The 15,521-nt window shown below is 39.7% G+C and overlaps 1 protein-coding gene across 3 annotated transcripts in view; it reads right to left on the bottom strand.

The window, feature by feature from the left end:
* Positions 1-15,521, bottom strand: part of tnrc18 (trinucleotide repeat containing 18) — a 117,702-nt gene that overhangs the window by 26,434 nt on the left and 75,747 nt on the right. For all 3 annotated transcript variants that reach the window (XM_028456272.1, XM_028456270.1, XM_028456271.1), the window contains 9 exons: positions 13,923-14,909; positions 13,697-13,842; positions 12,553-12,686; positions 12,323-12,436; positions 10,125-10,308; positions 9,720-10,035; positions 5,507-5,701; positions 1,699-1,863; positions 374-831 (listed from right to left, as the gene is read on the bottom strand). In XM_028456272.1, coding sequence (XP_028312073.1) covers positions 374-831; positions 1,699-1,863; positions 5,507-5,701; positions 9,720-10,035; positions 10,125-10,308; positions 12,323-12,436; positions 12,553-12,686; positions 13,697-13,842; positions 13,923-14,909 — 2,699 coding nt within the window. The remainder of the gene's footprint in view (positions 1-373; positions 832-1,698; positions 1,864-5,506; positions 5,702-9,719; positions 10,036-10,124; positions 10,309-12,322; positions 12,437-12,552; positions 12,687-13,696; positions 13,843-13,922; positions 14,910-15,521) is intronic.

Here is a 15,521-nt window from a genome sequence, read left to right as displayed (position 1 = left end):
TTTTTAATTTTAAGTGTTAAATTATCCAAGTGTTCAAAGGTAACATATTTAACTTGTCTCCATATACCAGTATTCTACAAGTTCTTAAAAAAATAAAAGATATGTAATTTGTTGGTTTAAAAACCCTGTTTTTATAATTGTTTTACTTTTTTACTTAAGGACATTTAGTAGCATGTAATTGTTACTTTTACTCAAGTAAGGGAGCAACTTCAATACTTTTACCAAAGTCATTTTTTATTCAAGTATCTATATTTTAACTTAAGTATTGAAGACTAGAACTTTTGCCACCTCTGGAGATGAGATGTTTATAAAGTTAAGCAGGAATAAAACCGTAAAATAAATCTAACCGTGACAAAAAAGTATTTTTAAATACCTTCACCACATCCTTTCTGTCTCTGGAAGGAGAGGGCTTGGGTTTGGAACAGGACTTTGGAGTGAGAGCAGGAGTGGAGCCTGACGATGAGGAGGAGGAGCTATGGCCGCCAGAGGCTGATGCAGACATCTGATTGGCTGAAGTGGTGGCATCATGGAGAAAGATCCTCTCACTGCGACGACGATTCCAGCCCTCGTCTTCACTGAAGCCTCCAAAACCCGAGCAGATATCATAACTGAATCGCTGTGGCGACCGAGGGGAGGGGCGGGGCTTGGGCAGAGGCTTCCGTTTGACTTGCACTGAATCATCTCTCTTGGTGGGGCTGCTTTGTTCGTTGCGCCGTATGGCCGGTGGTAAGAGAGGAAGCTCAGGGGCCGAGCGTTTCCCATGAAGCAGAGATGGAAACTTCCGGAGCCTCAGGTCAGACCCAGAGTCAGACCATTCACACTCTGACAAACCTGATTAAAGAAAGACGAGCGTCACATCACACACACACTCCTACCAGACACAAAACCACTTCTCAACCAATCTGAAAACTATTGATCAGTCTGAAACTAATGCATTATTCAGAACTGAATCATTATCCACACACTGATGTGACAATTAGAAAATAATTCATGTTTCACCATAAATCAATACAAACATCCAGACCAACAACTTATTCAACTATAAAAGAACACAATTATAGTGTAAAAATGATACAGATAATAGTTGTTCTGTTTTGTTGAGCATAAGTCTCCTCCTCACTGCTCCACGTCTACATATCAGTACATTTACAGCTTTTTATGGTCATGTTTTACTGTAATCAGACTGATAAACCACTTCTGCTCTTCTTACCGTGAACTACCATGGAGCGATCACAGCGAGTCAGACTCTGAGTCAGAATACAGACGTAACTTCATGATGTTTATTCTTTTATTATAAACTGACTGACTTTTACTGTATCCATGCTGCTGCTGCGGGTTCTCTCTCTCTTTCTATGACAACATTTCTCCACGTCGTTGCTATGACGAGGCATCATGTCATGTATCATGGCAAAATGAGAACGATTTATTGTTAATTTCATTGTTGGTCTAATTGATTGATTGATTATACTTTATTAATCCTTAAGAAAGTAACAAAACATCAAGGAAGTATAAGTGAAGCTCCTGCAGGAACTGATATCTGTCACTTATTGGCTGGATAATGTTGGTGCCTCACATCCTGTACATATCATGCAGATGTAAACTAGCGCACACTGATAAATTTGTTTGACCCATGAACTAAAATGAGTTTGACGCTCCTATCATGGAACCATGACTCTAATCTGTGTGTCTTCTTTTTACCCAGAGTGCTTTGCCTGCTGCAGTGTTTCCCATCATGAAGGAGGCTCAAAGGAGCGGAGCTAACTGGGAGGGCACTGGCTGCAAACCTCGCCAGCAGTCCCAGCCCACTCTCCTCAAAGCTGCCTTCATCCCAGTCAGAATCTTCATCTTCATCGTCTGATGTTTCTGCACCAAAGAAAATATTTTTAACTTAACGGAGAAATGTTTTCTCTGCGTCACATTGGGCAGATTAGGAGTGTGTGACATAGAAACAGCAATAAACAAAGAAACACTGACAGAAACCTTCATTACACAAATATAGATCATAACATAATAACAGGTCAGAAACAAAGGTGGAGTTGAGAAAAGACTGGTCCGTACCACTGCAGCCCCGCCTCTCACACACACACACACACACACACGCTTCGAATTACAATTAATCTAATGAATTTCCTATCTATTGATTACCTTGTTAGGCTTCCTAATCAATGAAAATATAGGTTTTAATATTCAAAGCTTGATATGAAACATATTTTAATAAATGTTAACTAAATATGTGTAGAACTGTACATAGAACTGTAACATGTTTCCACAGTTTTGCGTTAAATTATAATTGACAATTTTTATAGAATTTTCATAGCAATTACAATTACAAAGTCAATTATCTGAACTCAAATAAAATTGAATTAAGATTACGACAGAAACACATTTTTAAAATTACAATTACGTCATACTTGTATAATTGTGTAATTAATTATCAATTACGCTATTAGAATTATAATTGACTCCAACCCTGACACACACACACACACACACACACTAAGTTTATCGTACTCATACTAAAAGCTTATAAAAGTTTAAACCCTCACACACTCAAACACACCCAGAGAGAATTAGTTAGCTGCATGTAACAGTTAGTGGAATGGGTTAGTTAACAATGAGGGTGGATGCACAGTGCAAGTTTTTACTATAAGTTTAATAATAAATGTAATGACATCTTCAGGTTAAAGTAATACACTTATTTGCTTGAAACTACTGGTTGTACTGTGCATCCACTGTGTTAACAGCAGGAAGACATTAAAGCAGGCACTGAGAGGACAGCCCTGTGAGGCCCCAATGTGATGTAACTATGGTTACGCTGCCTGCTTCTTCCTCCAAATTTTCTAGCTGTTGGGCGCTGTAACCATGGTTCCCGTGGAAAAAGTGGGAAATTTGAGCAGGAAAAAATAAATAATTTTTTTACATTTTTTTTTAGAAAGATTAAAGTTCATCCTGTATGGAGACTATTAGGGCCACACAAAATAAACATGTTTTGATTTTCTAATTTCATATTTCAGGAATAAAAAATCTCAGAAATTTATCAACAAAGGTTTATCTTGTGCAAATATCATGTTTCAGAATTATATATATACATATATACAGTATATATATATATATATATATATCCTATACACTACGACATTTAGTGTTTAAGGATTATTAAAGCTATTCAGCACCACACTGGTATTATTATTATCTTTATTACTGGTTAGTGATGCTGTATGATGTTTGCTACGAGTTTGTCCTGCTTTTGAGTTTCTACATGTTCATTAATATGACAACCTATATATTGTTGCTGCTATGGTAACGCAAACCAATAAAAAATAAATAAATGAAATAGGAATAAATAAAAACAAAATAACAATAATAATAGAGCAAACCAATAAAAAATTAAAATATCAATAGAAATTAAAAAAGCAAACCATTTTGGTGCAGATTAGCTGATACAGATTTTCTACTGTAGGAAAATTGTCTAAAAATTGTCCAAAAATCAATATAATCATTATAATTTATCTACAATAGCCATATAGTTTAGCAGTTTAATACACATATGTTGATTTTTAATTAGGATTAAAATTGTGGTCGGTATTCACTACTTTTCTAACATTTAAAAACATTTGTGGGACCCCAAATACTCCATTTTATTTTGTGTTTTTTTGCGTTGTCCATGTTAGTGATCAATAAAAAGAAATAAATAGAGGGAGGGGCACTTCCTACTTACACAGCAGGTGACAGGGGTGTGGCCTCAGGCAGGGTGGGGCGGGGTGGGGCAGCGAACCGGCGAGAACGCAGCCTAGCCTTAGCGTAGCCTGGCCTTAGCACAGCCTAGCTTAAGCAAAGCTTTAGCCACAGAAGTGTGGGCTCAAGGCTGCGCTAGTCCTCACCAAGCTTCTGTAATGTGGCAGTAGCAGCAGCACAAGCACATGGAGCAGGCTGAGAGACACTCAAAGCATCATGGGTAGGGAGGGACAGGAGGGAGGGAGGGAGGGAGGGGTCAAAGGTGAATAGACAGAGCAAGGTGGCTGAGAGATCAAGGTAAAGGGGAAAGGGTTATTTGAAGTTTTAGTCGACATACAGGACAAGCTCTATTGTGCAAATATCCCACACGTGATGTGTTGCTTTAAGTTCCCCCAAAACATCAGATACCACAGCACAACACCTAGAAACATTTCATCTGGAGCTTTAAAAACATTAAAGATCATTTTACACAACACAATTAAAAACATCCAATCAGATTATTGCAAAAACATGTTTAGCCGCCTTTCAGAAAAAGCACTACGGGGATATTTGATGAACAGAGCATTATAAAGGATAGAGGCTTTTCACTGCACGTCATCAAACAGAAGTGGCCATATTGGAGGTAATCAGCAGGTAAACACAGTAGATCCCCAACATGGTGAATTATTCCTGTGTTTTTGTCAGTACTAATCGGTACATTTGGAGTTTTATTGACTGCCAAAAATCAGAACAAATCAAGGAGAACAATGTCAAAAGTTTTCAGAGGAAAGGAGACGCTAGTGGCTAGCAAAGCTAAACCAGGATCTATGAGGAAAACATTTGGACAACAGTGAATTGTTGATATTTCAACTCATTTTCTAGTGTGATGATGATAATATAATTCATATCAAGCTCCTGCTGTGGCATTATTGACTTAATATAATCACATTTAATAGTTTACTACAGTAGCAACACAGTTGTTAAAATATAGAGCTAAAATGTAGAGCTGTATTTGTCATTGTATCCCATGTTAAAGGTCTGAACTTTATCTAAAGGATGACCCAGATTGGGTTAGGGTTAAAACCAGGTAGTTGACTATATCAGGATACGCAACAGATGGAAGACTCTCTGGATCGTTATTGATCCAAGACGAGGGAGTCGACCCACCACCAATAAACCCTAACTTTTCCAAATATCATAACCGTGTCCTTTCCTACAGACCAAGTCCTTCCCTGTATGGCTTTGCATCTATAACGCTTTTTGAGGAGCTTTTCTGTGGTTTCGGACATTTATCCATTCCAGTGTTTACCTCTGAGTGCCTCCAATATGGCAGCACATCCTGGTTACTGCCCAGACCATGACGCAGGTGAAAACTCTCTATATGTGAGGTGCAGTGGCAGCCGGACAGACAGACAGACAGACAGACAGACAGACGAAGCAGACACAAGGACCACAGTGCTTTGCATTCTGTACCAATCAAATCAACACCTTTAATAAAGCTCAACAACTGCAATACAACTTTGCGGGAGAAAAATCTCACAATTCACAATATTTCAAATGTACAAATGCTACAAAAAAAACAAGTCTGCAATCCAGGCAATTTAAAAACACCATAGAAATAGGTAAACTTGTTTAAAAAAAAATGGCAACATGGCAAAGACGCCAGCAGCAAGAGAGGTAGCGATGGTCAAGCTTAACAGTGTGAGAACAGCTGACTCAGCAATACAGACACAAGCTGTAAAAAGGCTTTAAAAACACAGCAGGGACCGACTCGTAACGTTTAGTCAGTAACCTTGATCAAAGGAGTCGTCAGACGAGCTGAGGCCGGCCTCCTCCAGCAGCAGTGATAAGTGCTGGTGTTTTTTCTTCTGAGATTTGGGACTGGACAGCAGGGGCGTCGGCCTCCTGGTCGGGTCGGCGTGGGAACGTGTTCCTGAGAGAGAGGGCCAGCCCCCTCGTGCACAACTGTGCTCCTCTGAATCGGAGTCTGGCATGGAGAAAGTGTGTTTAATGATTCATGAACAAAGAGGATTTCACACAGAAAAACTCAACCTGACGCTGGTCAGCTGACCATCTGGGGCTGTATCCAGGTGAAATAATAAAAAGAAAAGGTTTTAAAGTAGAATTAAACAGCACTAAAGCATCATTTACAAGTTTGTGTGAAATTTCTGTGTCTTGGTCAACAATGAAGGTACATTTATGTTTTTAATTACCCACGCTCAATTACAATTCAATTATGATTACAGTTACAATTATTTTTTGTCCTCAGAAAGTCAATTACATGTACATTCTAAATTACTAAACTTCAATTACAATTAATCACAATTACTGAGTCTGAAATAAATCACCTAATAAAAGTTAACCTTCCTCTTGTGTTAGCTTTCTGTTAGCATCGCTAATGCTAACAGGTCCTAAATCAGCTGTAAAATACACTAAAAACATCATCTAATCTATTGATTACCTTGTTAGACTTCCCAATCAATGACAATATTGGTATTAATGTTTTTGGTGTGTGTGTCTGAGCCTTTTTTGTGCCAGTGTACCCATAGATTTATATATTTTGTTATGGTAAAATGTGCAAAAGCTTGATATGAAACACATTTTAATAATTGTTAACTACATATGTGTACGACTGTTCTGTGTTTAATTATAATTTTTATAGAATTTTCATGGCAATTACAATTACAAAGTAAATTATCTTAATTACAATTTAATTTTGATTATAAATGCAACAGAATTTTTAAATCAAAATTCTGATTATAATTACATCATAATTGTAATTAATTAACAATTACGATTACAATTGAGCCCAACCCTGCTAAACAACATGTCGTGTTAGTCTTTGAACAAACAAACCCGGTTTGTTCTCATCTTGGCGTCCAAGTAGAATTTGTTGAATAGAGAACAATAAATTTAGAGATTCTGATTTTATGTTTTAAAAAATGTCCCAATTCTGCATCACTTTACACTTTTCTGTTTAGTTGTCTTTCCATGTTTAGATGACTTTACTGGCTCAATCACACCAAACATGCTAAATAGGGTTAATAGAGTCGACTACTGTTCGGGGTACCACCAACGCGGCGAGGCTGCCCCTCCAGCCCATAGACTCTAGCCGCAGCATGAGCCCATGAGCCCAGCCCTGAGAGCCAATCCTCATCCTGAAGTTACAGATCTGACTTGCTAACTTCTCTTACTAAAGAATCTACATTTAACTGAACTATGGCGGCGATGAGTGCATCATTAACCCAACACAAAACTACCATACTGTGCTCTTTTGGCTGTGAACGGAGGCTAAACTCATTTCAGGTGTCCACAGCAATGGCGCCGGGTCCGTATGTTGTGACGTCACGTGGGAACTACTGTATATAGCCTGTGGTCACATGACTGCCGTAAAGTGAAAAGTTTTTCATGCATTCTCCAGGTCACATGACCTGGCCAAAGACGGTCCGTCTTTCCAAACTTACATAGTCGGTATTTCAAGAGGGAAGCCCCGCCCACAGCATTGATACTGTCAAGTGCTGTATATTGACCTAAGGAATCTTTTCAAATAACTCATATGGATCAACTCTTTAGGTCAAAAGTCCATGGTGTGCCTTTGATTATATATTTTATATGCTTCTGATAATTTATGAGATTAATGCTGCGTTCACGCCCCTAGTTGGACGCTTGTGCTCATTGAATCAGACGCTTGTCACCAGCGTTGAAGATGCTCTGGACGTGCCTCCAAACAAGTTGGGAAGAGAGCGCATTGAGCGTGTTGAGGGGAGGGGCTTCTCTGTTGCCGGTGGTTACAATGGATGATATTGTGGCGATAAGCTACGTTGATAATTCACCCAGTGACTGTAAAGTGGTGGGAAACCTCGTTGTGTTTCCAGTCAGATGTATTTGGTGTGACTCTGTGTGCACTGTGATGTCAGAGAACTATAGACGTGTGGTTGAATGGAGAATAAAGTTTGGAGCTCCTTGCTGAACACGCCCCCTCCGACTCCCGGGAGGTGCGGGGTGCGCAGCGGGACCTCTCGACACTCCGAGAAGCGCATCCACCATTTATTGTTAATGTAAACCTGACGCTGTTGACGCTTTGGACGCGTTCGGTGTGAACGTGCCATAAGAGCTTAGCTTGTTTATTAGCAACACAACTAGACCCTCAACTACCAGTTGAATTTAAAATTACCATTGAAATGTAAACATTCATGAAACGTTTATTTGCTACCAACCAGGAAATCACCCTCACATTTTACACAACATAAACTGATCACCAGTTCCACCAAGACACCAACAGCTAAATCTGTCTTTGTACCAGTGTTTAATCAGATTTGAATGAATGATCAGAACTGCTTGTTCATCATAACAGTTCAAATGAAGCTCTGCATGCTTTTCAGTCACAGGATAACGTTATTTCTCTCCATCAGAGGCCATATGGATATTCTTTTCAGGTTTTGCATAATCTCCTACAGTTATGAGTTTGTTGACTTGTGTCATAACAAAAATGACGTGTAGCATTTCTGAGGGCAGAACATGTCACGGTTGTATGACTGGAGTCACAGAACAAGCATCCATTGTTCTTTATCGACAGTAACGACATGCAGGCTGCTTGATGAACAGTTATGTTACTATTAGGCCTATTATGTTAATGTTTACACCTCACAGACTGGTAGTTACTAACCTAATAGTGAGGATGGATGAGGTACCTCACTATTGTCATCTATAAACTTTATTCTTCCGTCTTACTCCACCACTCTGACAATTTTCAACTGATTTCAACCAGTTTGGTGTCAAACTATATTTCTGGCCATTTTGATATTTATTAGCTTTTTTCTAACTTTCCAACTTTTTAAACTATTTAAATTTTCATTTTCCCATACAAACTTTCAACATTTTAAACCATTTTTCAACTGATTTCAACCTTTAACGTGTTCAGTTTGTTCACTTTCAGATAAAACCTTTTTCAACTCATTTTAACATTTTAAACTGATTTCAACCATATTGCTAATTTTCAGCTAATGCTAGGTTAGTGCTAATGCTAGGCTACTGTTAATGCTAGGCTAATGCTATTGCTAGGTTATTGCTAATGCTAGGTTATTGCTAATGCTAGGCTAATGGTAATGCTAGGCTACTGATAATGTTGGGCTAATGCTAGGCTAATGCTAATGCTAGGCTTATGGTAATGCTAGGCTACTGATAATGTTGGGCTAATGCTAGGCTAATGCTAACCAGCTAAAACTGGTTCAGAACGCTGCAGCTCAGGTCTGAACCAGAACAAAGAGGTCAGAACACATTAGTCCAGTTTTAAAGTCTTTACACTGGCTCCCAGTCAGCCTCAGAGGAGACTGTAAAGTTCTGCTGCTGGTTATAAATGTGTGAATGGGTTTGTTCCAGAATACATCAGTGAGATGTTAGTCAGGTATGAACCCAGCAGGTCTCTGAGATCTATGGACACAGGTCAGATAGTGGAGCCCAGAGCTCACAGTAACCATGGTGATGCTGCTTTTAGTTGTTATGCTGCAAAGAAGTGGAACAAACTGCAGCAGAGCTGAAGTCAGCATCACATGTGAACATTTTTAAATCAAAGTTAAAGGAACTTTTTTTCTCTACTGTATATGATTGAGAGATAGATTTATGGTCATGTTGATGATGTCATGTGTTTGTTGATGATTTTATTTGATTTTACTGATAATTTTAAATGGTCTTAATGATTTTAAGCTGTTGAATGTTTTTATCATGTAAAGCACATTAAGTTGCCTTGTGTATGAAATGCGCTATACAAATAAATATGCCTTGCCTTGCCTAGTACTAGGCTTATGCTAAGCTAGGTTATTGATTATGCTAGGCTAATGCTAACACTAGGCTAATGCTAATTCTAGACTACTTATAGTTTAATGCTAAGCTAATGCAGTGCAACACAGACCAGCACCTGCATCCTCAATTGTATTTTCTTCAGGAAATGCAAATCATCTTGTTTAACTTGTTTCTAATCTGGTCCTGTATCAGGGAGGGGTACTCACTGTTGGAGCAGCTGCTGAGTTCTGATCTCATCGGAGACAACAAAGCCATCTTCTTCAGACCTTTCACCTTCCTGATAGCATCAGAAACGGAGGCCTTTGCCGTCATCTTGTGTTGTCCTCGTTTGTCTGAGGAGTGCACGCTCTGCTCTTTTATTTGACTCTCCATAGACTTGCTCTTGGTCTTTCCCAGCTTTGCATTGGAGGAGAGTTGGCGAGAAGCACCAATAGAACCGAGTTGTGACAGAGACAGTGCTCGGTCCAGGTCTGATGCCAGCTGCTCCTGTTCACACACATGGCTGCGCTTTGTCCTCAGCACCTAGAAACGACATCACAACAAGTCAAATACTTTTTCAGGATGGCTGTCGCAATAAATACAAATGTGACTGAATATCTAAGCAGGTCTACCTCTAACGCATGACTTGTGGATGCCTCCTGGTCATTCCAACTCTTCTTCTTTTTCTTCTTCTTCTTCTTCACCTCCGTCCCTAAGCTTGCCTCTGGGTTGTCTTCATCTCTTGACACTCTGACCCTCTTTCTCTGTCCTTCACCAGCTTCAGAATCCTCTGAGTATTGCACTGTCCTTCCAATCCTGTAAGGCAGGGGTGTCAAACTCGTTTTATTTCAGGGGATAAATACGGAGCAGTATATCTTAAGTGGGCCACAGATTTCAGGTAAGAAAAATAGTAATTTAAACATAAATATGCTCTAGTTTGCACTTCCACGTATGAATAAATGAGAAAATATGTACAGCATTGATAATATTAAAGCAATAAGTGACAGATATCAATCCCTGCAGGATCTTCACTTCCATGTTTGATTGTTTTTTGATTTTGTGGCACATTTTTATGTCATTTGGGGAGATTTTATGGAAAAATTTTAAGAAAACTGCAGGATTTTGGAAAAATTGGGAGTTCTTTTAAGGCAGGCATACACTGTGATTTGTGTCTCGTGGGACTACTTTGTGGGATTGTGCGACTCTCTGCTAGATCATGTGTCGTGCATCGTGTAGTATACACGGGGTCACGAGAAGTGATTAATCACCTCACGACCAGCTCCTGATCAACAATCGTAAATCGTAAGGATTTCAAACATGTTATAAATCCAGTTGCTCCTCGTGAGGGTATCGCTCAGTTGAAGCAGTGCCACAGACCAGCTTACCGTAAACGCTCACACTGTAGGACCGCTGTAAAATTGACTGACTGTACTGTCCATGTCTGTCCATCCAGATCCTGGTCCATCACATTCACCATCTTTTCTTTTTTAAAACTCTTTTTGCTGAGATATGCAAGCATCTCCCCACTTCCGGGTTTTTCTTCTTCGTCTGTTTTAATGGTGACGCTTCAGAGTTCTTTCCAGAAAAAAAGACCCCGACGTGTAGTGTATGAACGTACAGTGTGAGCAGTCAGATCGTGTCAGAGTGTCGGACGTAGAGTGTGAGAACATGAATCGTGAGCTGCGCACATTCGGGCTCTGTGTGTGAGTCGCTCAGTTTGAGCTGGAGCTGAGTGCAACGATTGAAAAAAAATCGCACAGTGTATCCCAGCCTTTAATAATTTAAGATTAAAAATGACTGTCATCATGTGACATAAGCATGTGGGAAAATGTGAGCCCTGCTAATACTGTGGAGTTTCTTTGCATTTTTGTATTATTGTGGATATATCGAGCTGAGATATCTACGACTAAATTAGGCCGAATTGGACGCTTGAAAGCAGTGGTTCTCAAACTTTTTTGGCCCAAGAACCCCCTTACCCTTGCTTTTGAATCCAAGTCCCCCCTTTTTCCGACAACATTTTGCTCAGAATTCTATGAAAAAACAACTAATATAAAGCATTATGATGGAATGAATAAGTGACAACACACATTTGAAAGAATCTAATTTCATAAAGTATTTAGTGCCTCCTTAAAATATTTAATTCTGAAGTTTCAAGGCTGATCCTTGTATTTTTAGTTCATGTTCTAATCAAGATCATTTCTATCATCATTTTGTGTGTATTTTGTTGTCATTTGTCTGTTCTTTTTATTATTCAGTATATTTTTCTCTCCTTTTCTTTGTTTTTGTTGTCATTTTTGTGTGTTGGTGGTATTATTTGAATTATTCTCTCTCAGTGTGTGTGTTTTAGGTGTCGTTTGGTGGCTTCTTATGTCGTTTTGTATGTTTCTCTGTTATTTTTGTGTATTTTGTAGCGATCTTGTGTGTATTTCTCTCATTTAGTATAACTTTGTTGTTTTTGCTTTGTGTGTTGCTGGTAATAGTAAGTATTTTTCCCTCTTGGTGTGTGTGGGTTTTGTTTTTTGTCTGTTCTTTTTATTATTCAGTATATTTTTCTCTTATTTTGTTTATTTTTGTTGTCATTTTGTGAGTTGTTGGTAATTATTATACTTTTTAATTAAAGATAAACATTATAAAATGCGATATTTTTAATGCTTTCATTTGTTAATTTTCCCCTCTCTGCCTCAAGTACCCCATGTAGTGCCATTGCGTACCCCTAGGGATATGCGCACCCCCAATTGAGAAACACTGCTCTAAAGGGCCAGATTTGGCCCCCGTTTTTTGAGTTTGACACGTATGCTGTAAAGTTGGTATTGAGGTGGAGCTCACGTACTTTCCAGGCCTGCAGTCCAGTTTGGGAAGTGAGGTGAGGCTTTTCCTTTTCCTCGGTCGCCCCCTGCCCCTTCGGTTCAGACTGCGCCGCTCGTCCTCCTGCTGCTGCCGCTCACTGGCACCACAAGAGTACAGTTTCACATCATTGATTTTTATGCAGCAGGACGATATCAGTATTTTTGAGCTGGTCGTTTCAAGGATTGATGCTTTTTGAACGGAGGTAACACTAACCGCTTGTCTTTGCGCCTCTGCAGCTTACTCAGCTCTCTCTGTTTCTCCTTAAAGGTCCTCTGCAGCTCTGCCAGACGTATGCGGTATTCCACCTCCACAGCATCCAACATGTCTAGAGACATTTTACTGTACAGCTGCCAACAAAAAGATCACCAATTTAAAAAAGGAGCCAGATGAATCAGTGTACCCTTCATTCTTCAGTTATTCTGTTTTTAAAACCAAATGAAAATAACAAATTAACAGTGTGGTTATTTTGTTTTATTGACTTAAAACCAAAACACAAATACAGAAAAGCAATGTTTTTTTGTTTTAAAATAAAATATTGCTCTGTTAGTGAGATATTTGGATATTTAAGGGAAATTAGCACAAGAGCTTCATGTTTTAATCTCACCACACAGAGGGGACACACACACTAAAAAAAGAGCAATGCAAAGGTCACACAACTGATGAACTAGTGAATTGAAACGTTATTAATACTTTAATAAAAAAAAAAAATGGATGTTACGTAAAACATGCACGTTATGTGATTAAAGGAACCAGAGGTGGTGTAATGAATCTACTGGTGCTCTGTGTGTGTTGGCTGCTGCTGTTAGTGGCTAGTGGTATTATAACGTGCAAAATAAATATTTTTTACTAACCTCAAAAAAAGCTGTAATTGTTTTTGAAAAAGTGTCAAATGGTAGAAGTTCCAACATCTATTGTTCCTCACACTGATAGTCAGTCACCTGTTTATTTGGATACTGTTTGGACCATAACACTGTCAAGATCACCTACACCATAAAACAATTAACTTAAAATGAAAGTAGCTTTAAACAAACAGAAAACTGCTGAAATAAATCCTAAACAGTCTTATTGTGTGTGTAGCCCTGGTCTAGGACCTGTGGAGGGAAACCAGGTGTAGTGGACTTCAGTTCTAACTCCAATTTCCCCAGAAATATACAAAAAACACAACTTTTTTTTTTTTTTTTTTAAACAAAAACAGTGCTCATCTGGTTTTTGATTTTTCTGTATTTCTGTTTTGATTTTAAGTCAGTAAAACGAAAAAACCACACCGTTTATTTGTTTTAAAACAGAATAACCAAAGAACAAAGGGGACATGATAGAGATATTAGATTATGTTTAGTATTTTCAGTATTTAATGTACCGGCTGCTCCTTCCTCTGTCTCCAGCTGTACTTCTTGTTGGGATCAAGTGTCCTGGGCAGATCAATGTGTGACTGTTCCTCAATGGCATCCAACAGAATTTGTTGGCTTGCTTCATAAAGACAATCGAGACCTTGCATTGCCTGATCTGTATGAGATGCAAGAACATCTTTTTAAATTTCAGCAAAAAAGAAAAACTGAATTACTCTGTGCAGATGGGCTTCGTACCTCTCTCCTGGATCATGTGCTCCATCTCCTGCTGGGCCATTTGGCTGAGCAGAGCCATTCCCTCTAAAGCCACCAACTCCAGAGGCCCAGCGCCGCTGCAGTCTACAGACACTGGAGAATTTCTCATCTGCATTAAAGACACGGGGGAAGTTTGACTGCTGGGGCCGGCCTGGACCATTTCACTGGCCATTACCAGGGCCAGAAGGCCCGCCATGGGGTCCTTAGCACTGATTGGAGGAGGAGAGTTTGGGCCAGAGAGAGGATGGACAGGAGTTTCAGGTCCAGATACTTTCTGACCTGGATTGTGGAGGATGATGGGAGTGTCTGATTGTTGTTGTTCACACACAGAGCTGCTGCTTAGATCCAGGGACGCACACACCTGAGGCATCTCCACACTTTCTAACTCTGTAGCAATGCATGATGGGATTGATGCTTGTTCCTGATCCTTGATAACGTCTGATTCAGGGTTGGTCTCTTTGAGAGGAAGAGGAGGAGGAAGACAGTAACCTGCCTGACAAGAGTACGATGACACCTCTAACTTGATTTGACCTCCTTTCTCCGCTGCTTCTCTTGCTTCCCATCCCTCGTCCTTTGCTGGTGGAGAACTTGTGACAAGCAGGGGTAACGGCTGAATCTTGGGGGCGTTGCTGACTTTATCTCTGTCTAGGCTGGGTTGGAGCGCACTGCTTCGCTGAAGAGGCCTGAGTGACTTGGGGGTCATGTCGAGGGGAGATGAATCTACACCTGTTTCCTGTTTAAGGAAAGAGGCGGACTTTGACAACTCTAGTCTTTCTGGTTTCAGTTCTTGTTCCAGAAGCCTTGAGTGGATGTGTTCTGGGTGCAGAGAAGATGCAGGGGCAGAAGAGTGGAGGCAATGAGGTGGGACAGCTTCTGGGTTTTCTGCTGTGGCTGCTGGTAGGTGATAGCGAGGATATGGTGAACCAAACGGGGCCGTGATAGACTGGTAGGGATAACCTGGAGGAAGATCTGTAGGCAACGTAAAAACAGCAAGAAGTTACTCTGAAGGACTTAAAGGGGCAGCGTTATGAAAAAAAACACTATAATGGTTTTGCTACAGTGATATACATTCATTTTGCCTCATTCAGTTCTGTTTCCTCCCTCCCTTGTTATTCCATAATTTGTAAAAATTCAGCTCCAAACGGACAAGTTTGATTTCCCCCATTAATACGTCATAAGGTGGAAACTCCTCCTCCTGACAATCCTGGCTCCTCCTACCCTATAAGAATATTAGCTCCTCCCTCTCAAACTACCTCACAGCTGAAACAATCACTGCTGCTTAATATATAATATAGTATATATGTAAAGCTACATACACTAAATGTGTTCTCTGTATTTAACCCCTCCCTGAGGAGCAGTGGGCAGCCACGGTGTAGCACCCAGGGAGCAGTTAGGGTTAATATAAGGGACTGATCAACATCCCACAGTGATGGACCAGGGAGATTAGAACCACTAGTCCCTTTATCCACAGATAATATGTTTACATTTAGTATATAGATTATCTAGTATATACTGTAGATAATCCAGTATATAGATTATACAGTATATAGATAATCTGAAGCGCAATGTGAGTGCTCACAA

Source organism: Gouania willdenowi, chromosome 8, assembly GCF_900634775.1.
Source record: "Gouania willdenowi chromosome 8, fGouWil2.1, whole genome shotgun sequence".
Lineage (NCBI taxonomy): Eukaryota > Metazoa > Chordata > Actinopteri > Blenniiformes > Gobiesocidae > Gouania > Gouania willdenowi.
This window is presented reverse-complemented; position numbering and strand designations above follow the sequence as displayed.